Source organism: Falco biarmicus, chromosome 6 (genome assembly GCF_023638135.1).
Source record: "Falco biarmicus isolate bFalBia1 chromosome 6, bFalBia1.pri, whole genome shotgun sequence".
Taxonomy (NCBI): domain Eukaryota; kingdom Metazoa; phylum Chordata; class Aves; order Falconiformes; family Falconidae; genus Falco; species Falco biarmicus.
This window is the reverse complement of record NC_079293.1, coordinates 76682954-76708791: the sequence shown is the minus strand read 5'-3', so window position 1 is coordinate 76708791 and position 25838 is coordinate 76682954. Positions and strand designations below refer to the sequence as shown.

Sequence of the window (25838 nt, the reverse complement as noted above, 5' to 3'; positions counted from 1 at the left end):
TCTGTAGTTGATCAAATACAATACTATTTCTACTTCATTAAAAAGCTCTTTCATTATAAGAAAGTATTAGCACAAGTACATTGCTCTTTTAAGGATACAGATTTTCAAACTAGGGACTATTTCATCCTATGTCTGGGTATAATGTATGTCAAAAGTTTCCTGTTATTGCTGCAACACTCAACTTTGTGTTTGGGCCAAGTATCATCCATCAAAATATCATTTAGCCTTGTTTTGATGTTGTTGAATACAATCTTCAAGACAATACATGCAGATTTACTAGGCAACCTGATGTACATCTTAAACCAGTATCATGATGGATGATGCATTTCCCAGAGACACAGGACATGTGAATTCTGTTGGTGATTCTTTGTTCATGTTAACTGTGCAAGCCTGAACTTCTGTAACTGACTGAAGGCTAAAGAAATGTGAGGCACACAGATGCATGTTTCTGTGCACTGGGAGATACAGGAAATCAGCATATGAAAATGTCTTTTTATATTTAATTTCTGACATTAAATGACATTTAGCAAAACATTCAGGCCTCATCAACTGACTATACATTAGATATCACTAACCTTAACAGTAGGACAACAAAAAGTGGACATCAGAGCAAAAGTGTGCTTTAAAGAATTCTTTGCACAGATTGTCATCCTGCTGATTAGATTGAAGATGATTGGAGGGAGGTACCTGAAATATGGTTTGTCTCTGAAGACAAGCAGCAGATAAAAGTGATAAATATTCTCTGGTGGGTCATATTCAGGTACTGAAAAGATGACCTAGAATCAGTAAAATACTATGTTACCTTAGATAAATTAATTTTTGTTTCTGTGCCTCAAGTATTAAATTAGAAAAACTGGGATAATGTTACTGAGTTTAAAAGTATTTTGAGACTATTAGAAAAGGGCAGTATAGTATATGTGTTTTGTGGTGTTGCCTGTTTATTTACAACCTGGAACCTGTCCTGGCGTGGGAGACCTTGGCCATAGTTCCATCATCCTTGCCGCTAATTTTACTTCAAGTGTCTGTACAAAGCAGAAACACTATGGTGCTGCCTTCTCATGAGATAGATGTCCTCTATATCATTAGCTGATATACTACAGTTCATTACATCTGTAAGGTATAAAGAGAAATATATCTAAAGAGAATCTAAAACTCCCAACAGCCTTAAGTTTATTAACAATAGTAACTCCAGGCTATAAATCACTGCTTATGTGAATCCATTAAAAAGGCCTCAATTCTGGAGCTATTCTGTAGATACTTGTGTTAGGTCTTTTGGATTTAGCTTATAGGGCTTTAAGAAGGCACATCTTAACTGGATGAAATTAGAAAGTTAACTGTGAGGTATGAGCTCAACCACTCTGCGTTTTATTGTTCATTGCAGTACGTGGCTAAGTACACACAGCAGAGATGCTCACATCTGTAACGAATAACTTTTTTTTTTCCTAAATGAAGCTCAAAGACATATTAGCACAGCTTATTTATCTGAATTAACCAAGGCTGCAAATAATTAAGGAATCTACTCTGGGAATACTTAGACCATCATAGAAGCTGATTTTCATTCAAGTTGTATCAAAAGAAACCCCACTAACCTTGCTCAACTCATTTTACACATACTGCCATTCATCAGCCTAGACAACTTGCTGTGCATGAACCTGTTATTTTTACATATTTATTTATTCTTACTGAAGGAGACAGCAATTTTCATCTTGTCCTAGGTCTGGTTTAGCGCATGGTGAGAGTGCTGGTGTGAAGGAGCAGACCTTATTTCTTTTATTACTTATTGCAAGTCTCATTGCAAGCCTTTTTGTCCAATCGTTACGTATTGAGGAGCTGGCAGGGGCTGACAGTTGATGGTTGCATCTCGAAGATGGGGTGAGGTTTGTCTTACCTCCACCTACGTTCTCTTTCTTTTGCAGAGTCTGCAGGGCTGGCTTTCTGCACTTTCACTTTGTTGACACATGAGTTTTGTTACAAATTTTAATTTTGGGGTAGCAGCAGATAGGAGACCCTGTTCCAAATGGAAGGGAGGGTGACTGCATGTGGAACCTGCACGAACAAAAGTAAGCAGTTTCCTTTACTCAAAAACTCTGTAAGAATACAGAGGGGAAGGAAACTATCAAAGCCATGGAGACACCTAGTCTAACCTGTTCAATAGAGGCCTGTCACCTGTACCGGATCTGGTCAGCCATGGCTTTGTCCAGCTCAGGCTTTGGAAGCTCCGTGGAGAAATTTTCCAGAGCTTCTCCTACTTAACTGCTGCAGGGCTGTGCAATCCTCCCATGAGAAAGGTTTTCCTAACATCCTGCTCGATCCTTCCAAATTGCTATTTCTGGCTGTCACCCCTTATTATATCATCTGACACTACCAAGAAGAATTTGGATCCGTCATCTTTCTAATTGCTCTTCAAGTATTTGTAGGCAGCAGCCTATAATTATTAGATCCCTTTAGCTTCCCAAAACTTAGCTGATTTATTTGAATATTAATACCAGCAGACATTCAGTTATGTTTACAGTTCATTCACATCTGAGATATCCAGTTCCAATGACTGGAATGCATTAAAATCCTTGAGTTCTACTTCCAATTCAGTACATTAGAAATAAATTTTTTCAATATACTTCTTCCATGAGTCGTCGTACCTTTGCTCCCTTGCTCAAATTCTCAGTTCTTCTCAATGCTGACTGAATTTTACTCTCCTGTTTTGGAACCATGTTTATATTTTCCATCTCTATTTCATTCTGCACAGATTATCTTGTTTCATGCTGTTTTATGTCTGAAGCCTCCTTTGCTTTGCTTCTTAATTTGAACTTGCAGACCTAATTAGGCTTTACTTTTGACAGTTTATTACCTTACTGGTTGACCTCCAATGGTATGGCTTTACTGTGTGCTGCTGATCCTATTCCTCCTCAAAAAGCCACTGATTGAAAAGTGATTTCTTGTGAATGCAAGGATTTACTTTGATAAGATTCCAGGTCCAGGTTCTAAACTGCAAACTAGTGACCACGTTGACATTGTTTATGATACTTTCTCTTAGCTTTATATTAAAATGACTGATGCTATTTGTAAAACTTTATGGAGGTTTGCAGGTTTTTACTTTAAATGTTTAGTTAGTTTTTGGTTTAAATGTCACTGGGAATTACGATTATATATGATATAAGGCTAGACCACTTACTCTAAATTAGAAGAAAAATATACTGGGCACAATTTTTATAGTTTGCATGTCTGCTAAATCACCTCTGCATTTCACAGCTTTAGGCGTTGGGAAATATTTATAGTTTTTGCTTAGGAGTGCACACAAGTTTACATACAAAAACCTGTTAAATTAAAGCTCAGAAGAGGGTTGATTGTTTGGTTGGGTTTTATATCTATATCTATATATCTATATCTGCATTATGTTGCAGGTTGGATGGGGCTCAGAGCAACCTGGTCTAGCGGAAGGTGGCCTTGCCCATGGCAGGGGGGTTGGAGCTAGGTGATCTAAAGGTCCCTTCCAACTCAAACTATTCTATGATTCTGTGCTTTGTATTGCATTAGAGAAGAATTGTTAGCAGTGAAGTGCTGCTAATTGGTTGGTAAGGGAGGCAAACGGGGTTTTTCTTTTCCCAGTCCTGTCTTTGCTCACGTGCAGTGAGTTGTTCAATGCCTCATTCTGCCTATTTGTAAAACTGATGCAGAACAGATATCACTGTCATATGAACAAAAAGGTAAATTTCATGTAGATAACCTAGCTTATCCACAGTAAAGAAACTAACCTTAAAAGCAACCCAGAAATTTATTTTAGTATTAATAGAGACTGTTCTATTTATTGTTGTTAATAATCTTATCCCCTACTTCCTTGACCTGTTAAATCCCCTCAATCATCAATTCTCATTCTTAAATCTTACCCAGCCTTGATCTTTTCTTCATGTGCTCTACACTTCACTTTGGATCACTCCTTTCTCTTGTCTTTTAGAAAAGCATCATCTACTCTGTCATTCAGAGAACAGAGATTTCTTTCTACCTTTGTGATAGCTGTATTGATTTTACCGATGCTTGTTTTCACTTTTTTGGCAAACGTAGTCTGTGACTGATACTTGAGTTTACTTTCTTACAAATATATGATAAAAATGGAAGTATTCCATTTTTTTGAGGAATTAATATACTTTTCCATTTGTTTTCTGTGTGGTTTTGTGGTGTTGTGGTGTTTTTTGGGTTTTTTTTTTTTTTTTTTTTTGTTAGAAGTTCATTGGTTGCACTTTAGCCTTATCTAGTCTTCCCCCTATTTCTGTAAACACTGCAGAGAATACCTCTAATAATTAGAGAAATATGTCTCCTTTTGCACACAGTTTAAACTCTGTGCTTGTGCAGAAATGTCAAGGTCTCTTCTTGAAGAAATCTGTGTTACCATTTTTTAGGAGCTGAATGACCTGAATTCTGATGATTTTGCTAAGGCTCAGCCTTTACCATGGTCAGAATCACTTTGTGCAGATGCCAATGTACAGCATGGTTTTCCTGCTCCTCTTGAAGATTTTTGCGATGTTTTTGTGTCTCATGAATTCAGATCTGTAGTGCTGATGCTTTGCTTTGTGGCTCCCAAAGGATAAAGATAAGTGCTGGAAACACTAGTTTCCCTCCTCCCCACTGGCATCATTGACATTATGTTCTGACTCCTCTGGTACCAGTAATGGATATCCTGGCTTTGTTCTCAACCTTACTAACTTAACACACGAGCAGTTTCAGTGGAGCTGCGTTTAATTACAAGATTATACAGTTGGGATTCCCAAAGCAGAGATCTCCTCGGGGCAGGGGATATTGTCTTCTCCTAATGGATGTATATAGGTCCACAGCTTGGACCTGTGGTCTGTTTCCAGAGCTTTTTTTTGCAAAAGACTGAGTACTTCTGTCCCTTGACATGAATCTAGTTTCCTGTGTTTTATCAGACTCCTTGCCCAGTCAATTGATAGGTTTTTTGGATTGACTCTGGGCTGACTGTCTGCCAAAACCTTTCTGCTTCATAACCATCTTGAGAATGTGCAAGTTTTAATTGTGAAACATTTGTAAGTAAAATATTTTTTAAAAATTAATGAATCTAGCCAGATGTCCCCATAGCCAATTGAAATCTGACAGTAGCCAATGTCTTCAGTTTCAAGAGAATAATAAGAAATACACCATGTACAATGAGATTCATGGCATATTTTCTTGGATTCCTGCATTCAGCAGGTGAAGTTTGGGTTCTTCAGATACAGACTTCTACTCATTAGAAACAAGTAGCCTCCTAGCATTTTCCATTGAAGATCAGACTTCTTTAAAAAATACAAGAATCATGGAGTTCTGTGAGACACGACATGACCGAAAGGTTTTATTTTATGTCTGCTTTCATAGAAGTTTAGAAGTAGACCATGGACCAAATACTAGGAGGACACCGTGAAAGTCTTCAATCTAGAAAATTTCTGCAAACAGCTTTTGCTGTCTTATTTCCTTTATACCTCTCAATATTTCTCCAGAAAACCTCATGGCATATACTCACTTCCTTCATGTCATCTATCCTGCAGTCTCGAGAGGTCTGTCCAGTCTCTGATGGGTGTAGGAAATCAGTCTCTGTTGCCTCCAGAATAGCTTTTTTAAAGAAATGCTTTTTCCCATACTGCCCTTAGGCTTAGGAGAAGCTTTCGTGAATAACTTCAAAGATATTTTCTATTGTTCTTCAAATTATCTGTGAAATGCCCTCATGTTTTAATGTGTTCTAGTTTTGAGAAATGATAGTATTTCCATGAAAGGTAACTGCAGAACATCTCCACACAAGTCAAAGTGAATTTAAATTATATAAAAGATTCCAGCATTTGCACATTCATATCCCCGTTGTGGACTCTAGACCAGTTGCCAAGTTATCTATTCCAATGTCTTAGAATTCAGCCTATCTTTTCATTGTAGTTTAAAGTCATCCTATTTTTTTATGTCAAGAACGTACTTAAGAAATAAAATGCTTTAACTTTTCCAACAGTTGCATTTAATTTGAAGGATCTAGTAAACATTACTGAAGCACAGTTAAGGGAAATCCCTTATAGCTAATAAAGTTTTGGTAGTAATAGCAGATAAATTTTGAAGTTTTCGTAATAGATTATCTAAACATGTCCACTGCAAAGCATACAACAAAGCAGCCCAGAACCTATTGTATAGTTTTTAAGCTGTCTTCAGATTCAGGAGCAGATCTGAACAAATGTAATCATTTTCAAACTATTGATGTTCTGGCAGAAACGTTGCTACTTTTTTTCCCATATTGTTACCAGTATTGCTTCGAGGAATTTCAGAGTACATTTAATGGGGTTTTTATCTTAGCAAGAAGATCTTCCTACCTCCCAGTACTTGTGATTTTAACCATTTCCATGGTTTTGGTCTGTTAAAACTGTCTTTTAGCAAGAGGAAGTGTAGTAATTTATCCTTACAGGGATGTTGTGACTCGAACACTCCATTCTCTTCCTGTTTCTTGATCCAGTGTAATTAAATAATAGATTTCATTTCATAACCTTGTAGTAGCAATAAAGAGGAAATTATGTTCAGAAAGCATGTTTATTTTTTTTTTCCCCCAGCCTTTTCGTGGCTTACAAGTGAATCTTTCTCTTTGTGCTAAAGTGATGTGAAACAACTTTTCAAACTTATGTCCTTGGGAAATGGTTGTTAATTAAAGAATGAACATTAAATAAGAGTTAGGAAATCAGTGCTGTTTTTTAGACACAGATACCTGTTGTTCAGATTTTACATTTATGTTCCTTTGTGTGGCTTTCATTTCTTTCTCTGAGCAAGACCTCCCTCCTTTTTTTTCTTCCTTTCTTTCACCTTCCCACGAGAAAATCTGCCATGTTCATTCCATCATCTGTACAGTTTACCTTGTATTTTTTTAAGCTCTGAGAATTATAATTCATATAAAAAAGAAAACACAGCAAACCAATGCATACATGCAAAAATCTGGACTTCCTTTCCTCTTATTTTTCCATGAAAATGGGTCTACCTTGGACTTGGGACTATTGTTTTCATAAATTTCCCTCTATTTTTATATTTGATTAGAAGATTCTTGGAAGAAAGCTGCATTGGATTTAGTATTTTGAAGCCACTTTGAAATGAAGAGATTTCTTGATAGAAGAGAAAAATTTCATAGAACTTGCTATTTGATTACACATTCAGGTTACACCTTGTCCCCATTGACAAAATAGTTTTCCCTGAAATTAAAGATTACAAAACAGACTGAGACTTTCTCTAGGGTTATAACATACACTCCACACATACATAGTGGGCAAAAAAGTGTTGAAACTACATATATTTCACTTTTTTTTAAAAAGAAATCTTATTATTATTTTCTTTTTCTATTGCTGATTTGGGTACATCTTGCAAGATGACGCTTACCTGTCTGTCAACACTCTGCAGGCAGTATAATTTACCTTAAGCCCAGACACCCACACGGCCTGTCTGCTATACAAAACCATCTAAATCAGGAGTCATTTGCATGTATTATGTGTCTCATTTTTTAAATCTGTGCGATCCTGTAGCATTTAGTTGCCATCACCATGCAAACCGAGAAGCTAAATTATTCCATTCCCCTTTAACGCAACATCTCCCTTGGTCAACGTGTGCATTTGATCAGATGAGAATAAAAATTAAGATAGACCAATGTAAATCATTGTAGGTAAAATCTTTTCATTTACAAAGTCTTCCATCACTAGCATAGTATTTCCAAGTATGAACATAATGGTGTATCTCTTCAGGCCTGTGAATAATTGTAGAGCTTTGTAATGGAAAACGTTGCCATTTTATATTTTTGATTGAACCTGAATCCTTTTTTCTCCTTCTGTCTCCTAGTCTAAATCTTCAAAGCAATGTCTTGCTTATGTAATTTGCAGGACTTAATTTTTTAAAGTATGTTTTTGTCCTTCATTTTGAAGTGCTTGAAGAAAATTTTTTTATGACTTTTGGGATCAGTTCAGCCAGAGGATCAAGGTCCTGTCTTCTCTATATTCAGTGCGCTGATGGTTGCCTGCTCTTCATAGTAATACTTGCTTTGCAGTTCTTTTATTAGTCTGAGGCTTGTTCTAAAATCACTTTATCTCTGTGCTTGGAATAGGTGAACATGTGTCTTATTTTCCCTAGGACAAACAGTGAAGCCTGATTCCAATTTGCTGTCATATGGAAAGGAAGAGTATTTATTTCGAGTCCTGGTGAAACTAATATAAGGCAGTGATTATTTTCCTTTGTGAGCAATGTTAAGGATGCATGATTTAAACAAATGTTACTCTCTACAGCACTGGGAGAAAGAAACCTGTTTATATTAGATGGTCTCTCAATCAACAGAGAACAGTTTTTTTTCTGCTTGCAGCATTGGAAACTGCGTAACAATAATCCTGAATGGTGGTTTCTTCTGGGATTTGAAACCAAAGGACAGGAAGCTGTGGTATAATGTAAACCTCTGCTGGTTTGCATGCCATAGTAATATTGGAGAAAGAAAAGAAATAGAAATAATTGATGGAGAAGAAATAAGTCTGACTTAATAGACTAAATATTAAAAAATAATTTTATCTTCAGTTCTTAAGAAGGGTAAATTCTAATTGCCTTTTTTTGTTTTACTAAAGGAAGGGTGAATGCATTTATTGCTGAAGAGACTGCACATTCCTATTTTGTCAAAGTAATGTTTAGTACTAAAAAGGCATTTGAGGATGTAACTTGGAAGTAACAGTTAGAGCTGAGACTCTCAGCTTGGAATATAGTGAATACTCAACTTGGAATATAGTGATACTGCTGTGAAAACGAAACAGCTTGTTGTGAAAGTTTGAGTCCAAATGTAGTCAGTTTTATTATAATTTGGACTAGATGACCTTTAAAGGTCACTTCCAATCCAGACTATTCTATGATTCTATGATAATTTCCTCCAAAACATCAGCATTTATTTAATCTAGGTATATGGAAAATTGATGCCAGTGAATTACAGTGGGGTGGTACCATTTACCTCAGCATCTAGAATATCCTGACAATTCTAGAACATGGACAGTCAATAGAGGACCTTGTGCTCATCTTCAGAAATACAGAGATGTGTTTGTAGTGGTTGGAGTGGTTTTGGCTGTAAGAGTTTTTCAGTTTCATACCGGCCAATGAATCTTTCATACCTGCAAATTTCACATTTCACACAGACTTTTCATGGTCTCTTCTTTGTTCTAGACAACACTACTCTGTCATTTCCCCTTGGATGATATTTTTCAAGCTTTTTTTTTATATATATCTTTGTAATAATAATAACAACTAGAATAGAATTTTCCAAGTTTTTCTTGCCTGCTGTTATCACCGGCAGTGGAAGAGAGCGTCAGCAGCAGCCATCTCCAGCACTACACCAGATCTTGAATTAAGGTCTATGGAGCCACTGAATAATTTGACCAAATTAAAACTGGATTCAATGAGTCTGAATACTTTTCCGCGCTTGGAGACTTTATGGTTTTAACATTGGTATAAAATTTAACATTTTAACATTGGTATAAAGTCACTTTGGTCAGTACTGCCTGCTATAAATGAGAGGCGAGCAGTAGGGTTTCTTTTGTTTCATAGAGAGTAGAAGAATTGCAGGTATAAAATATTGGCCCAAAATGTTGATTTTGGAATTAGAATTGAAAGAAGGAAAAATAAGAAAATGTCATGCCTGAAACTTAAGTTGAAAGGTAGTTATTGTTCATAAATGCATTAAGTTCTTTTCCCTGTGTGACAGAAAATGCAACAAGCAGCTCTAATTTAAGAAGTTGAGCTTAAATTATTTATAAAGAAGAGTTGTTTGTTTTTGTTTTTTAAAGACCTTGATTTAAAGCTCATCTTTTGAAAACTAGCAATATTAATTTCACTATTTACTTGGAAATTTATTTTCCTTATTTATTCCATTTAATTTTAAAAAATTATACCATCTCCAATAGATGCAAATCTTTGCTTTCAACAGCAGAGCTTAGGCTGTTGGGCTTTAAAAAGAAGTTATCATTTTTCTGATAATTGTGCCTGCTTATATTTTAAACAAGAATGTCTCAGAGTATCAACAAATGTGGGGCTCAGCTATGATTATGCCTGCTAAAAGTAAAAAATACAGAGCACAAGGATTCATCTTTCCTTAATCCCAGTTCATGGGATTCAGCATACTGAACTGCAGGAGTTACTACACCGTACCCAATGAGCTGGACAAACATGCAGAATCTGTTATGAAAATTGCATCTTTCCACAGATGAGAAAAGATTTCCACCTACTTTTCCCCCTCCCTTTTCCTATGGAGCAACACGTCTCTTAGATGTTGGTAAAGAGTAGAGTAACAAGGCCCGTGTGTCTTCTTCAGCAACCTGAGTGGGTGACACAGGGTATGCCCAACAACTTTGTTGGTAATACTGAACTGGGGGGTGACTGACAAATGGCCGAGCTTCACTCCAATGGGAGCTTGATAAACGTGAGGATCAGATGGACATAAATCTAGTAGGTGTCTGCACCCATGAGAGAGTACCCCCATGTGTCACTGTGCTTTGGCAGTCTGCTGCTCAGAGGTGCACAGGGGGGTACAGCCTGAAGATGCCCTGGGTGGCCAAATACAATCCAGCCTCTTCTGATGTAGTAGTTGTACATTTCCTTGAAGATAAATAGTATGTGCTTTAAGTTAGAATTGTTTAATTATGTTAAATTTTATAACATTGGTCAGTAGAAAGCCTTCCCCTTCCAGCTGCAGGGTTTTCCCGCAGGGTTAAAGTGTGGATACACCAGAAGTAACCTCCAGGACCATGGTGCATTTTTCTGTTAGCCCATTCCATTACACAGGTTGAGTCCATGTCATTTTCTAAAGGCTGTGTGTATCTGTCTGATTTTTTTTCTTGTATATTTTTTTGAATGATCTTGTTTGTAACATGAAGAACATCAGCTCAAACAAGGTGTGGGGTGTTCTGCTCTTGCTGTTTTCACTCCCTATAAGTTGTGTACCTTCTTTCATTGCATTTTTTCTACTCCGATTATATGTGTTGCTAAAAAAAAAAAAAACCCAACAAAAAAACAAAAAAAAAAAAACCAAAACAAAAAACCCTCCAACCTTTTCTGTCATTAAAAGAAGTACATGGGTTGTCAGTAGAATGAAGAGAAAGGATGATGCCCAAAATGATATTAAATGTTCCATTTGAATAAACGGGAATAGTAACAAGACATCTTCTCTTCATCATACTCATCTGTAGGGGTCTTTGATAGCAGCGGTGGGGTTGAAACTGTGCAGGATGAGGTGTAGGGGTGTTGACTTTCACACAATCTCAGTCTGAAGGCAGCTGAGGAAAGGGCAGTTTTCTCCCGTCTTTGCTAGAACAGCCTGACTTCTTACATTTATATCAACTGCTTGTTGCTTCTGATGTCAAAACCACTGTCAAATGCCAGACCTGTAGACATACTCTTCATGCTTTCGAAAGGGAAGAGTCCTTGTGTAACCTGCTTATTGCTGGAGTTGCTTTTGGAATAACTCTTCTGCAGCTGCTGGTAACTGGCTGCAGACTGTGTCCAGCTCCAGCTCTTGGGGCTGGCTGAAGTGTGGAAATCAAAAGCCATTGCCACCTGCTTGAAGGCAAGATGAAGCAGTCTCACTTCAGAGACTAGAGTAAGGGGTTTCTTTAAGAAAAAAAACAAAAAACAAAAACCAAATTATGTTCTTGAAAACAAGTTCTCAGTAAATGCCAGAATGCCAGGGACTGGGGGGTATAAACTGATGTTTTCTTATTCCCATGATCTGTGTGGACTGAAATTCACTGGATGTCAGGCAAGAAATTGCTCCTACCGCTATCTACAGCTACCTGAAAGGAGGCTGTAGGCAGGTGGGATCGGTCTCTTCTCCCAAGTAACAAGCGATAGGACAAGAGGAGACGGTTTCAAATTGTGCCAGGGGAGGTTTAGATTGGATATTAGGAAAAATTTCTTCATGGAAAGGGTGGTCAAGACTTGGAACAGGCTGCCCAGGGAGGTGGTTGAGTTACCATTGCTGGAGATGTTTGAGGTGTGTAGACGTGGCACTTAAGGACATGGGTTAGTGGTGGACTTGGCAGTGCTGAGTTTATGGCTGGACTTGACCTTAAAGGTGTTTTCCAACCTAGATGATTCTCTAAAGCCTTAAAACATGATGCAGAGCTTTTATCTTCTCAAGTCACACATAATCACCTGGTCTTATATTAGATTTGAAAACAAATACTAGTAGTAAGAAGAAAATTGATTGTCTTTTAATCTGCAGATGAAAGTTCTGTTTTGGACAGCTTGTGATGATTTTGTCACACTGTTTAACCCTTGTGTGGTGATCCTAAATCATTCCCTATTCAAGTGCTTTAATGGACTCCATAATGTAATTATCTTCCCTGGATGTACTAACTGCATAAAATGAATCCCTGTGCTGACTTGTGAAATCAAATTCTATATTTTTCCTGTGTGCGTGAGAATTAGAAAATCGGGTGTCAGCATTAGCAGCACATGAGATTCTATATGGAAAGTTGTAAGTGAAAACCTGTATTTACCTTTTCTATTTAATTGCTTTCAAAAAAGTATTGAGATGTTCTGTTTAGAATACGTTTACAGCACTATATCTAACTTCAGGATGTTCTTTGGTATTTTTATAGTTGCGTACTTTTGCTTTAGAAAAGATGAAAAAATAGGACATTTTCATGCATATTTAATAACAAAACTTCCCTGCCGCAGAAAAAAATCGGCCAGGTGAACTATGATCTAATTTTCTTCTAGAATCAAAACAAAATTATAGCTCCTGAAGCATTATTCTTGGCTCCCAGCAGTTTCAAGGCATGCAAACATTACTGTTTCAACTCCGTCCTGCAGTTTAACTGGAAGGATTGTGTCACAACGTAGTATGTTTGTTTTCCAGCTTTTTGTCTGTTTGTCCATCAAGACAGTTTTGTAGAAGAAGTATTGGTGATTGTTGACTTTGGAGGTAGTGGAAGAAAAAATAATTATTAAAAAAAAAAAAGAAAAGCAGACAGTACCATTGAAGTCACTGTGCTTCTGTCATAGGAGAATGAATACTCCTTTCAACAAATGTATAATTCGCAGAAGTTGCAAAAAGAAAATAGCCGTAAGGTGACTGTTAACATACTTCAGTTCATCCTGCCAAGAAAGTTAACTTCATAAAGTCATTAAACCAGTGATTACATTTTAAAATATTATTCCCCAGCCATTTTTTCTTAGAGTTTAAAATATAGTTACTGTATATACTACCTTCTTTGTAATGTGAAAAATTGTAAAATACACTTATTTTTCATAAACTCCTAATTATTAACAGAGCTATTTGCGCTCTATAGTTAAAGCCATTTCAACACTTCCGTTATTTAAACTTCGCTTTTAGGGGTTCATAATTTGGCTGTAATAGAAAAGATATTCAGACTCCGAGGACTCAAATATTGTCTGCTGGTATTAGGAAATTTAGCCTGGTTTTCTTTCAAAAGCTACGTAATTTGGATTGTTTGCTGTTTCTCAAGATTATCCCGAACAAATTATTTTGTAATGTGGACTGAATAATTTTAATCATTAAAAAAACTAGGAAAAGATAGTGAGGATGTTGGAACTCTTGCTGCCCCAGATTCTGTGAGTGGCACCGAATATTGCTGAGGCTTGGAGAAGGGAGATGGTGGGAAATCCTTGCCCTGTCCTCACTTTTGCTATATAGTAACCTCATATATGAAAAGTTACTGTAGCTTTTATATCATGCCTATCATGGGCTGCTCACAGAGTAAACCCCCCTCCATGCCCCCACTGCAGTGAAACGTGCAAGACCTCCTGACTTTGAGGTTGTATAGCTGAAAATTGCTTTTCCGACATGATAAATGCTCGGGTGTTCAGAGATGGATCGTTTCTTTGGTACAGCTTCCTGAAATCCTCCTCCATCATGTAACATGCCCACGGTAATGACTCAACAAGGCCTTCAGCTCCGGAAATTAAGGAATTGGGGCTTGTTGCATATTAATGGCAACTCTAGGACAGTCCAACAAGACAGCTTGTTATAATACTAATTATAGCGAAGCACTCACGTTGAGGTTTTAAGGAGTCAATTACGTGTGTGTTAAAACTATAAATACATCTTCCCCCCAACCTCGGTTGTGTGGTATGTGTTTTTTTTTTTTAATTGCTTGGATACATATTTACCGGAGCATATCCTGGTTTCCCAGGTAAATATGTGTACCAATGCAGAGCTCATTATGGTCTGTTTGGATAAATAATCCATATTTTATAACTGTACAGGAAGTAATTATTTTTGTATTTCGCTTTCTTGAAGCCAAAGAAATTAAATGCTGTGTGTTCATTCCTTAAAATAAAATAGATGCAAAAGTTGAGGCAATAAGAGAATAAAGTTTTCATTGTTACAGTTGAAACTGAGAATATTGTTCCAGATTTTGATCTTGCATTTAGCCCAGAATAACTTGGTGAAAGTAAACAGCGTTTATTCAAGATTGACTTAGATGCAAATGGGATGTGAATTTGGCCTCCTCTCCTTACTCTCCCTTACTTCACTGGGAGGTTCCTGGAAGCAACTTGCACACCACCTTTGCTTTAAATCATGTTGTCACGTGTTTATCATTTGGGAAAATAAGGTATTTCGGCAACACGCAGAAATTAACATTTCTGAATTTTATGGTAAGAAAATTAATGACTTACAGAATCATAGAGTGGCTTAATGGTTTGGGTTGGAAGTGACCTTAAAGATGATAGTTACGGTCCTATATGTGTTAGAGAACTAGAGCATACTTTCACGTCGGATATCTCTGCCGGTGTTTTATATGATTTTTGGAAAAGCTGTGTTGTGTTATCACCATGCTAAGGTCAGGTTTTGTAACACTTTTAAGCTTAGCAGGGCCAAAGTCAGCCTTGGCATCCATCCATTAACTGCAATAGATTTACGCTAGAGATGAATATTGGCTCGTTCCTGGTAAATTTATTTTTACCCAGCTCTTTATATTTTATGTTAGAAATATAAGTAGCTTATGTGCCCTCAAACTAATCAGAATAAGAAACAGTTTTTGCTTATGCCAAAAAAATAGAACTATCGTTTTTCACATTCTTACATTTTTCAAGTAAGATTATATTACTGTGACTTCTGAATTCCTGAAATCTCTCTGGTCTGTGGGACTGCCAGGTCCAGGAGAGGGTTTCAAGGGGAAAATCTGAAACTCTTCACGCAGTATGTTTTGTGTTGTGCATACAAGACACAGTTAACGTTTTGTATGCATGTGATTAGTGTGGAAAAAAATTAATGCAGTCCAGTATTATGATTTATGGACTGAATCTTTTGCCCACTGAACACTTGCCAAAATGAAAATCTTTCTCCCCCCGCCCCTCCTCCTTTGGATATTAGAAACAGCTACTGTTTTTGTTGATCTTTTTAACTTCTGAATAGGCCTATTTCAAGTCATAGCAGCATGGGAGCACAGATTAATAATATACTTATTCAGCCAGTGATACTGAGTGAAACCATTGCTAGTGTGAGTATGATGGATAGGATTTCTTTAAATTATTTTCAGGTGCATTAATGCATTTCTGAAAGAATAATATAGAGACATTTGAAAATAAATTAAATTGCTGTTTATTGATTGTGTTACAGGTGTGTATGAGTTTTAATATTCACTGTCAGTTCATCCATCAGATGGTTAACGAGGATAAGAGCAAAGAAACTATGATTAAATCTTGCCTTATGGACAATGTTTCTGAATTTAGAGGATAAAGGTGTATTCCATGCTGGGAAGTATCCTTTCTATCCAACCTCCTCTACAGTGTCATCTTATGCCAGAACCAAAGGCTAGTGAGTTGAAAGAAGCAAATCCCATAGAATTCTCTTGTGCATTTGTGTTGGACCTTCTTAGCCCAGTAGTTCAATCGGCTTGCACAAGATTGGTTTCTAATCTTCTATTGGGTTTGATATGAACTATCTGTGTATGAAAGAGCCCGATTTCCTGAACCTACTGAAGGTGAATCCAAAGCTGATGTGCTCAGTCCCTCACAAAGAGATTTAAGTTGAGGAGTTTAGGTCCTTTGGAGGCACTGGTGCAATGGAGGTGAGGACAGTTCCTTGCTTCACACTCCTTTGGCAACCTCTTATCAATTTTTTGTGTCATTCATTGCTTAATTCCATCTTTATCTTACTCATATCTGAACGGCCTGGTCTGGTCAATAAAGTTTTTCCTATTTATTAATAAAGTCAGTGTTTCCTATCAATTCATTTTCTTTCTCTCAAATGAAATAAGAGTATGCCTAAAAAAGTTCTTCATGTGAGTCTGGTTTGTACTAATGATAAGTCAAGTAGGGATAGAGTTTCTTTCAAAAAATACTTAGGTAAGCTGTTTAAAATTAATATTTATTATTCTAAAAAATTGTGAGAGGGATCAGCCACCTTTCAGCAGTTGCAGATAAAGTGCTATGGCAAGAATTTGGCATTTTTACATTGCCTGAGAGAATTATACGTTCATTTTCCAATATAATGTGGTGCAGGAAAAGAAAAAAGGGGATGTAGTGCTTTTTAAAAGCAATCATTTTGAATATGAACAAAAAAGCTTTTGCTTGAGATTTGTCAAGTCTTTCAGACTTTTTGTAAAATTGTTATTCGCTTGGCTAACAAGAGCCGAGTGAGTGACACCTTTGAGAGTCCCAGCTTGTGTTTTAATGCATAGCTTGTATTTTGCTGTGCACGACCATTCAAAATATTATCTGAACTTATTTAAAACAAACCCTGGTGAATAAATTTTTAACGCAGAAACAGCCATCCTAATTTATTTATTTATTTTAGTTGCAGCAAGCGGCTGAAGTTTCTCAGCTGAGAGGAGCTCGAGTCATCTCTGCTGAAGATCTCCTGTTCTTAATGCGCAAAGATAAGGTAAAGTAATACATCAGAAATTTCTTACTTTACGTAGTAAGCTGCTTATCGTGTTTTAAAGGGCTTCCTTTAATATATGTGAAAGGAGTCCATCATCAGGAATAGCTTTATTTAAAAGTATAGTTCTCTGCAACTGTACTGTATTGCTCCCAGTACAATACTTGTATAGCATTTTAATTAATTCTCATTATTTCCCTGTAACTTAATTATCAATAGATTTTTTCAACCAAGCTTTAGGGTGGGTGTAATGTACCTTAGAGCTCAAAACAATTTCTTAATAAAGGTATTAATATTGTTCCTTATCCTTTCTATCCCTTTCATTAAAAATCAATCATTCTAATGTCCCCCTGGTTATGCAGGATGGAGATGTAACATTTGACAATGTGGCCATTAACATTTCATCATCTAGGCTGTCAATAAATACTGTCTTGATTTTCCTTTATAATATTTTTCCTACGCTTTATCTCACTAAAATCTCCAAATGTAGAGATGGTCTTGCTTTCTCTGGATAGCAAGTAGAGCAAGACAGCAATTTTAGAAAAACAATTTCCCATACAAAGATTAAATTTATTTTCTTTCTTCAAATTTTAAAATTATTAAAAAATTACTGTCAACTATTTTATCAACATTTTTTATTCTTCCTTTATCTCCTTTTCTTCCTTAGTTCCTGTCCTTTCCCTGCCCCTTTTCTCTCCCCTTTATTTTTCTTTCCTTCTTTCATAGGCAAAACCTAATCACCAAAACCGTATCAAGATTAAAAAATACCAAAACTTGAAAAACAATTGTAGTTGCTTTATCTGATGTGATGCGTAAGGTTATGCAGAAAATAGTCCCTCATATGCATGTCAAAGTTCATGAAAATATGCATTTGTAGGTTTGCATTTCCAAACTAAGCAAAGATTTTTAGAGTGCCCTGAAGAAGCCTGGTTTCTGAATTTCTGCTTTCTGAAAGTCAAACCCATTTCTTTCTCAAAGTTGGCAAGCAAAATACCAAGGATCTCAAATGAATAATAATTAATAGGGAATTTTCACTGACCTTGATGTACTTTCAAATTATGGTTTTTCTGCAGTCAAAAATTATGAACACTTTAAAAAATTATATTTACTGAGTAATGTATTACACAGTCATATGTTTGTGTGTAACAAAGTTAGTCTGAAAGCAAAGTAACTATATGACAGTAATTAATATAAATGCATTTATTTTCTTTTAGAAAAAGCTTAGAAGGCTGCTAAAATACATGTTTTTTCGAGATTATAAATCCAAAGTTGTCAAAGGAATAGAAGAAGACGACCTCCTTGAAGGTAGAAAAAAGAAATCACTTAAATTGGGGGAAGCTTGAGATTATAAATGCACTGAACAGCTCAATACAAAGTATTAATGTCTTGCTTAATAGTTGAAGACACACAAATATTTTCTTCAGAGTAATTTGTTTTAAAATCTCTGCTTTTCTGTTTGACATACTTCTGAAGTAAGTATTGGCACATACCATACAAATGATAAGTAAGACTACTTAATGTCAGAACTCTGTTGAAGTAAGAAACTGGCGCTGATTAAAGAAAGGGCTAATTGATTTCAGCACGTGTAATTTAAATGTGGCAGCTACTGCATGCAATTTAATAGACATTTGTTAAATTCTTATCAAAGGGTTTTCACATGTTTTACAAAAAAATCCCATAAACTGAAGTCACTGAATACTAATATATGACCTGGGTTTGTTTTTAGTGTGGTTTAACATTTTGTATTTTGAATCTGTAATTTAAAGAATGGGAAACACTTTTGTTTCCCTATTCCATGAGCAAGTCACAGATTTTATAACCAATGTGTTTAAAGGAAAAGCTCTTTGCATTAAAATGTATTAATTTATGCCATATAATTTGTTAGTATAAAGTGTTGATTTATATTAATCAAAGAATTAACACTTCCTAGTAAAAAGTTAGGTTAAAATTTATCATAGCAAATCTAAACCTTGCCATACTTGTTTAACATCTACCAATGTCCATACACAACTTTTTGTATTTAACTTAGCTCCTTTCTCAGAGCCTTTTTTTTTTATCTCCCCCTTTACAATGAATTCCTTGTGTTTGGTTCCTCTGAGCATCCACACTGATGTTAGGTAAAAATTGTACTCCTTGCTTTGACTTGATCAATCAAGGGATAAGTTTTTGTCAACTCATTTGAGATTTAATTTGCCTGTGGCATTTTATTTTCACCACATATGAAAGTGTATTGTTTCGCACAGGCAATCTGGCAGTACAGCTTCCCACCTGACAGCTTTGGTTCTTTTAATACTTGGATCTGTGTCACTATTGAAAACAAAGAAATAATTTTTATAAGCCATTTTAGATGCTCATGAAATGCTTCCTAAATGCAGTTCATCTGGGAATTAAAGATTGCATTTTCTGGCAGGCTTTGGTAATTGAAGCCATTAATTTAGTTTTGTGAAGCTGTCTTTATAGCTGCTATTCTGTTTAGAAAAACAGAGAGATCACCATGCCAGGCATCTCTAGGGGTTTTTTATCACTGTAGAGCAATGGTTCGTCACCTGTGGAACTGCATCTTAATGTTTGTGTTATGGTTTGCTTTAGCCTGTAGGTAATGAAGATGCTCTGCATGTTTTGAGGAAAGAACTTTTCCTCTACTTACTCCGTTCTGTGAGTCATGGCGTTGTGCAACCAAAGAAGCGTAGTTTCTTCTACAGCTCTGTCCACTGTGGATCCTTCAGTAAGAAATAATGATACATGAGCAGGAAACTAGGTTTCTCTAGATTGCAAAAACCCACTAGGTTATCCTAGAAAACACTAAAGGTGATTTTTTACTACCGTTGTACTGCAGCACAGCAGTGATATCACCTTGGTCAGGTAGCACAGCTTGTACAGGGACAGTAAGAACAAGCTTTTTCTGCATAGTGCATCTGATTCTAAAATGTCCCTCCTAGGGACATCAGTTGATGTTTGGAGAAGCCAAATAACCTGTTTATTGTTCTTTGCTTACCTTTGTGAAGACAAATTCAGCAGTAATAACACTAACAAACGGCAGAAGCTTGCTCAAGACTTTCTCAACTCCATTGACCAGACTGGAGAGCTCTTAGCTATGTTTGAAGATGATGAGATTGATGATGTCAAGCAAGAGCGGATGGAGGTAATTTTTTTCTTTTACTGGTACCCAACTCTAGCAGAGAAAACTGTGAAATATTTCATACATCATGCTGGTCTGATGCCTTTTTCATGTTGCATATTATATAATTGTTACATGGGGTCTTTTCCTTTTGCCCAGATGGTCTAAAGGAATCCTATTTCCATATTTTCCCTATTCACTCCAGTATTTCCTGATATTTAAGCACACATGCTGAGAAGGAAGATTATGAAAGGGTAGTTATGGATCTTTCTGTCGGTCATGCATTTGTATTTCCTTCCTGTAAAAAGTAGATTCTATTTATAAACATTTCACACATTTTTCACAATCTTTTTTTTTCTTTTTCATTATTTGTCTCATCAGAAAATTGTTTCAATAGCATTTGAAGACTCTTTTCATATAACACAAATTACAGGTTAATTAAAATACGCTGTGCAAGCATGCTTCAGTATATGCCATTGCCATCCTTCTTTCAAGTCCTATTTTCTAACTGGTGTACTTATGAAAAAATATGTCTACATTACAGATGCAGTACCACATCACTCTCAAAAAGCTGGGTGGGATCAAGAGGCAGTTTAGCTGTATTAGCATGGGAGCCTGTGGAACGGTGGTACTGATACCGGTTGGTTTTGATGCCAGTTTTACTTGGTTTTGCTGAGGTTTAGCTATACTGGCACAAAATACTTCATTGTAGCAAGTATGCCTTATAGATCTTATCAACCCTATGTCTTCTCTATCAGTAGAGCTTCTTCTTCAATGTAATTTGCTCTGAAGTATGTATAAGATCCAAAGGCTGTACCTGTATGAGTTAATGAACTAGGCCAGGGCCAGATCTCTGGTGACATGGCCTGGGTTGGATCCCTATGGCCAAATTCTCTGTAGGTGGACAGGACTACCCTGCCTTTTTCGGTAGTCTTGTCCACAGTGAATACAGAGAACGGTCCATGGCCCCTGTTCAATGCTCAGTTGCTCAGTTCTTCCTCATGTCTTGTGTGAGCAACTAGATGTCAAAGGCAGAATTGCGCTGGGAGCATGCTCATGATTCCACACTGGTGTTTCAGCCAATTTCCATCCATTTTTAGACAGCAATATAGTGCACAGGGCTGTTGGAAATTTGTTATTTTTAGAGTGGTTTTTATACCCTTTCAGCGCTAGGAGCTGGGTGATTTTGTTTGATTTTCTTTTCTATGACGAGGTGGCTCATCTGTTGAGTAATATTTGTGTATTAATATTTGACTGCTAGAGTCTCATTTCACTGAAAGGATTTCATGGAAAATTCTAGGAAATAATAATATTTTTATGCTTCCCTGGGTGTAATTCTCATCTTTTCTTCTTAATGGAGTCCCTTTTCAGAACTGGGACTTTCCCAGTCTTGTTTCCCCTTCCTTCTCCTCTGTAATGTGGAGAAATCAAAACCTAATCAAGAATCTCTTCTCTGTAAGAATTTGGCTAGGAACAAATCCCTTTTCTCCACAGCTAAGAATTAGTGTCATAGAACAGTTGTTCCCAACCACTGTTTGTGTTTTGGAAACTGATGGTTTCTTTGCTTTGCTTTGCTTTCTTATATATTTATGCAAAATACTGTTTTGCATAAAGGCAGACAAATACTTTGAGCTTGTACAAGCTAAAATACATAAAAGCACTTTTCTGAATGAATGGGTTATGTGCTTGACTTCACATTCTCTTCTGCCATTCCAGTATAATAATTTTTTGGTCTAAAAACCTGCAAAAGTTGCTAGAAGTATGAGGTTCCCTGTCCTAGACAAAGACAAATCTGACTTAATGTTTGTCTGTAAAGGAATGTGTTCCTGTAATCAAATAGTTACCTTTCATCTGACTACATGTTTTGTTTATTCTCACTAGACTGTAATTCATGAACTGTAGAGTGAGTGTGTGTGTGTGTGTGTATATATATATATAAAGTAATTCTTACCTACTTTTTTAGATTTTCTGAACTCTTGATATGTTCCCATGTTAAAAAAAAATAAAGATCTACTTATTTTAGAACAGATCCATGAATTATATACCGGTATGAAGTCATTACTATGTATTTTCTTTCTTATTAGTTTTTAAAACTAATGACAAAACATGGAAGATTGCTCAAGACTTGCTATTCAAAATCTTTAACATATTTTTGGCTTTGTTTTGTTAGGGATGTCGTCATCACTTTCAGGTAGGTGGAAGGGAATCAAAGACAGAAGGAAATGTGATCCATTCTTAAAGGAAGAGTTGTTAATGGATGGGCTAATCTCATGTATCACATTTTCTTTGTGCAGTAGATTGTTTAATCCACACTAAGTTTTGGAGGAAATCCAGTAGACACTTTAACAGCGTTCTTTAAGGAATTAGCATGCTTGAATCATGAATTACAACCTAAAGGCAGTGTTCCTTTTAGGTATCAATTACCTCAGAAATGTGTGGTTATCTTGGTTTGGACAACTGTAAAAGATTTCAGTTCCACTTTGCCTTGGGCCAAAATCATGCTAAGTTGTCCAGAGCAGATGATAAACATGTATTTCTGATGTCATTATGGGCTAAACAGGATATGATTGTTTAGCAGTATGGTTTCAGTTATGATACAAAAAGAAAATATTGCTTATACTCATTTCTTTTAAAACATTTTATAAAATTAGAGCTAAGACTTCACGACATCGCTTGCCATTCTGTGAGGTCTATTCTGTATATGTACCACAGAGGAGCAGAGCAAAGCTCCAAGGCACTTTCAGACATTACTAACGAAGAGCAAACGATGCTACACTTTTGACTTGAAACCACCCACTAATGCTGTCATATTAAAAAGAAAGGACGTTCTTCTAGGACTGTATGTAGAACTTATTGATGTATCCTCTGGCTTTAATTTGAACCGAAGGGACTATCTCTAAAACAGTAATAATAGCAATGTGCAAAGGAAAATGGAATGCTCTTGAAATACAGGGCAGAAATTAAGAACAAAATTCACATGACTTTGTCGTAATACATGGTTATGTTATTGGTACGTTGTGATTAGATGACTTACAAAAAATTTCAATAATAGCAATAAATAGTGGCAAACCTGCCAACTGTATTGGCAAAATCAAAAATTAAAAACTGGAATAGCATCTCTGTCTAACTTTGTAACAGTTAGTATTTTGCCCTCCTAAGACAGCAGTGAAACACCAGCGAAATGCTGCTGCTCAGGGTAAGAGCAGTTATAGATGGAATAAACTATTCTTGCTCATAGATGTAATTGAACTGAGTGTGTGAAGGAGAGTTATCCAAACCATAGAAGTTGTCTTTGTAACAGGTGACAGTCTCTTGCGAACAACATATGTACTGGCGCTCTACCTAACCCCTTTGTTATTGTTTTTATTTGTTATTATTCCAGGCTAGGCTCTGGAAGAACCAGAGCTGGTGGCACTCTGGAATTCCATTTCTCTTCTGTGCCTATTGTATGACAGAATCCAGGAGAAAGGAAATGTTGCAAGTGGATTGCAGTTTTGCTTTCCTCTGTCTCTTAAAAATCATTTAGAGGGGGGAGTGGGGATTCCTGTGGGATATGACTGAATTGGTGTGGGAAGAAGGGGCATGTAAATTTTAAAATCTCTGCATTTTTCTGTATTTTGAAGTTTGGGTAGAGATGCAGATTTGGGTGCTTGTGTCCTTATGTTGCTACTCTGAACCTCACAGGTGACCTGTCCATAGTAAAACTGGCTGCAGGTTTGGCTGTGATTTTGTGAATGGTAACTCCAGTTCTGCATTTTTCTATGAAAACCACTATCAAATTCTCCATGTCGTTGTTAAAATCAAGTACAGCTATTTTAAAACGTCAAGTCCAATGTTGTTGGAAAGCTGACTTCTTTCTCAGTCTGTAAATATCAAATTTTTTTATCATTTGATTTATTGTTCCAATACCTCCCCCACCAGGAAAAAGTCTTCCCCTCAGAAATCTGAACTGACATACAGAGGAATGCATAGAGCATCATGCTGTGAATGCTCTGTTTCGCTTTTGTTCCCCAAGGATTAAGAGAAACACCATTTTTCTGTCACTCTGACTGCTAGTTTAGGGGTATATTTCCAACACTCAGATGTTATATGGCAATAATTCAGTTGCAGTAGCTACCATAATGCTTTCATAGTACATTGCAAGTTTGAATAAACAGCGGAGGGAAAATAACTTCCCTAGAAGATTACACTACCTTGAAAGCAGGCTGGAAGCCATCAAAATATTAAAACTAAGTTACATCCCTATGGAAAGGGATTGACAGAAGCTTGTGGTTCTTTAAGGCGTACTGTCCTATGGCTTACATTAGGTATTTAAAAATTACAGGTACATACTGTTGTTCTAGGAAGTTCATTGTGGATGTGATTTTTCCTGTGCTGCTCATTAGTATGCTTCTGTTAGTGGGATATCTGCATGAAGCTCACAGAAATGCTATGGGTCCTGTGCAAAACACGATATATTGCAATGAAGTTTAGGTGCCTTTGGAATATATCGTTTTTTCATGTGAGGTTTATTTACTCCTGTTTAATTTTGTCTTTGTTCAGACACGGTTAATTTGTGTTACAAAATACAGACCCCTAAACACACCTAAGTGCACCTTGGGGTACGAGGAGCTATGCTCTGGAAGTCCACTCTATTTCAGAAATAAAATAGACTTGGGCATGTAGTAGTAAATTAGACAGTGACCAAGAAGATTCCTTCCTACTGGAATACGATCAACTTCTGAGTGGTCACACTTTGACCTGAGCAGGTCATGTTGTCCCAAACAATTCCTGGGAGCTAGCCAGGGCCAGGAGCTCTTCCCACCACATGGTCTGGATGTGGCCGTGCTCTCTGGAAGGCTCGGAGGGCAGGAGCACAGGCACAGGTTGCTCCATGCTGACTTGGGCACGTCGTTTAATTGGGACAGCTAAAATTTGATGGCGTAAGTCAGAAAAAAATGTATGAGCTCTTCTGTTCAGGGAGGATACGAAGACGGGGTTGAAGTACTCCGATTAATTTTAATAATTTGGGGAAAAATGTACAAATTAAATAAGCAGGAAATTACTTAGAAAGAGCTCTAAGGCCTTTTAAGTACTACTGTGCTCGTTTGGCTGGCGAAAATTATGCCAGTGTAAGTGCTGTGTGGGGTCATTACTCTTTAGGGAGTATCTGTTCATGCAGGGTGTATCAATAACAAACTGGAATTTGATTTAAAGCCCATATGGAAAGCTTAGTGCTGTAGTACAGACAACACATACTTAATAGAAACTGCATGCCGGCAGACAAGCCGAGAAGTTTTATGTTACTAAGCATCAGTGCATTGTTGCTCGGAGCACATCTTTTTTTGCTATGTAATTTTTATGATAAATTTACTTTTTCTTCAGAAAGAGTTGGTTTTAACTTTCTTATTTCAGATTCTTCTTGGCAGAATCTATGTTTTGGGACAGAATCTTTGCATGTAGTTGTGCGGTGACTTCTGTTATCTCACAAGATTGTGCCCAGATATATAATTTATTAATTTTTAGAATCACAATTTATAACCTTTTTCTATTTTAACAGCCGCACCATATGAAGGAATGCATCTTGGGATAAGATTCGTCTGCAGATGAGAATGTTTAAATTCATTTTGGGTTTTTGCATGTGAGCTGAGTGTGTCATCTCCCAGTGTAATTACTGGACACCTCGGCAGTATAAATAGCAGAGTTTAGAGACCTGTTCAGCTGATGAAATGTTAGTGTCTTCTTTACAGAGAGCTACACAGTTCTGTAGGCTCCTCGGGATGTATTTGTCTTGCAGGGAATTTCTTTGTGTTGTCAGTGACCATTCTGCTTCTGTCCTGGCCATATGTGGGGAGTGGAGGCTGAAAGGCCAAGATTAAAAGC

The 25838-nt window shown here is 36.7% G+C and overlaps 1 protein-coding gene across 6 annotated transcripts in view; it reads left to right on the top strand.

The window, feature by feature from the left end:
- The window catches only part of SUPT3H (SPT3 homolog, SAGA and STAGA complex component), a 277886-nt gene that overhangs the window by 170447 nt on the left and 81601 nt on the right, over positions 1-25838 (top strand). For all 6 annotated transcript variants that reach the window (XM_056343021.1, XM_056343018.1, XM_056343020.1 and 3 more), the window contains 3 exons: positions 16775-16861; positions 18073-18163; positions 19864-20000. In XM_056343021.1, the coding sequence (XP_056198996.1) occupies positions 16775-16861; positions 18073-18163; positions 19864-20000 (315 nt within the window). The remainder of the gene's footprint in view (positions 1-16774; positions 16862-18072; positions 18164-19863; positions 20001-25838) is intronic.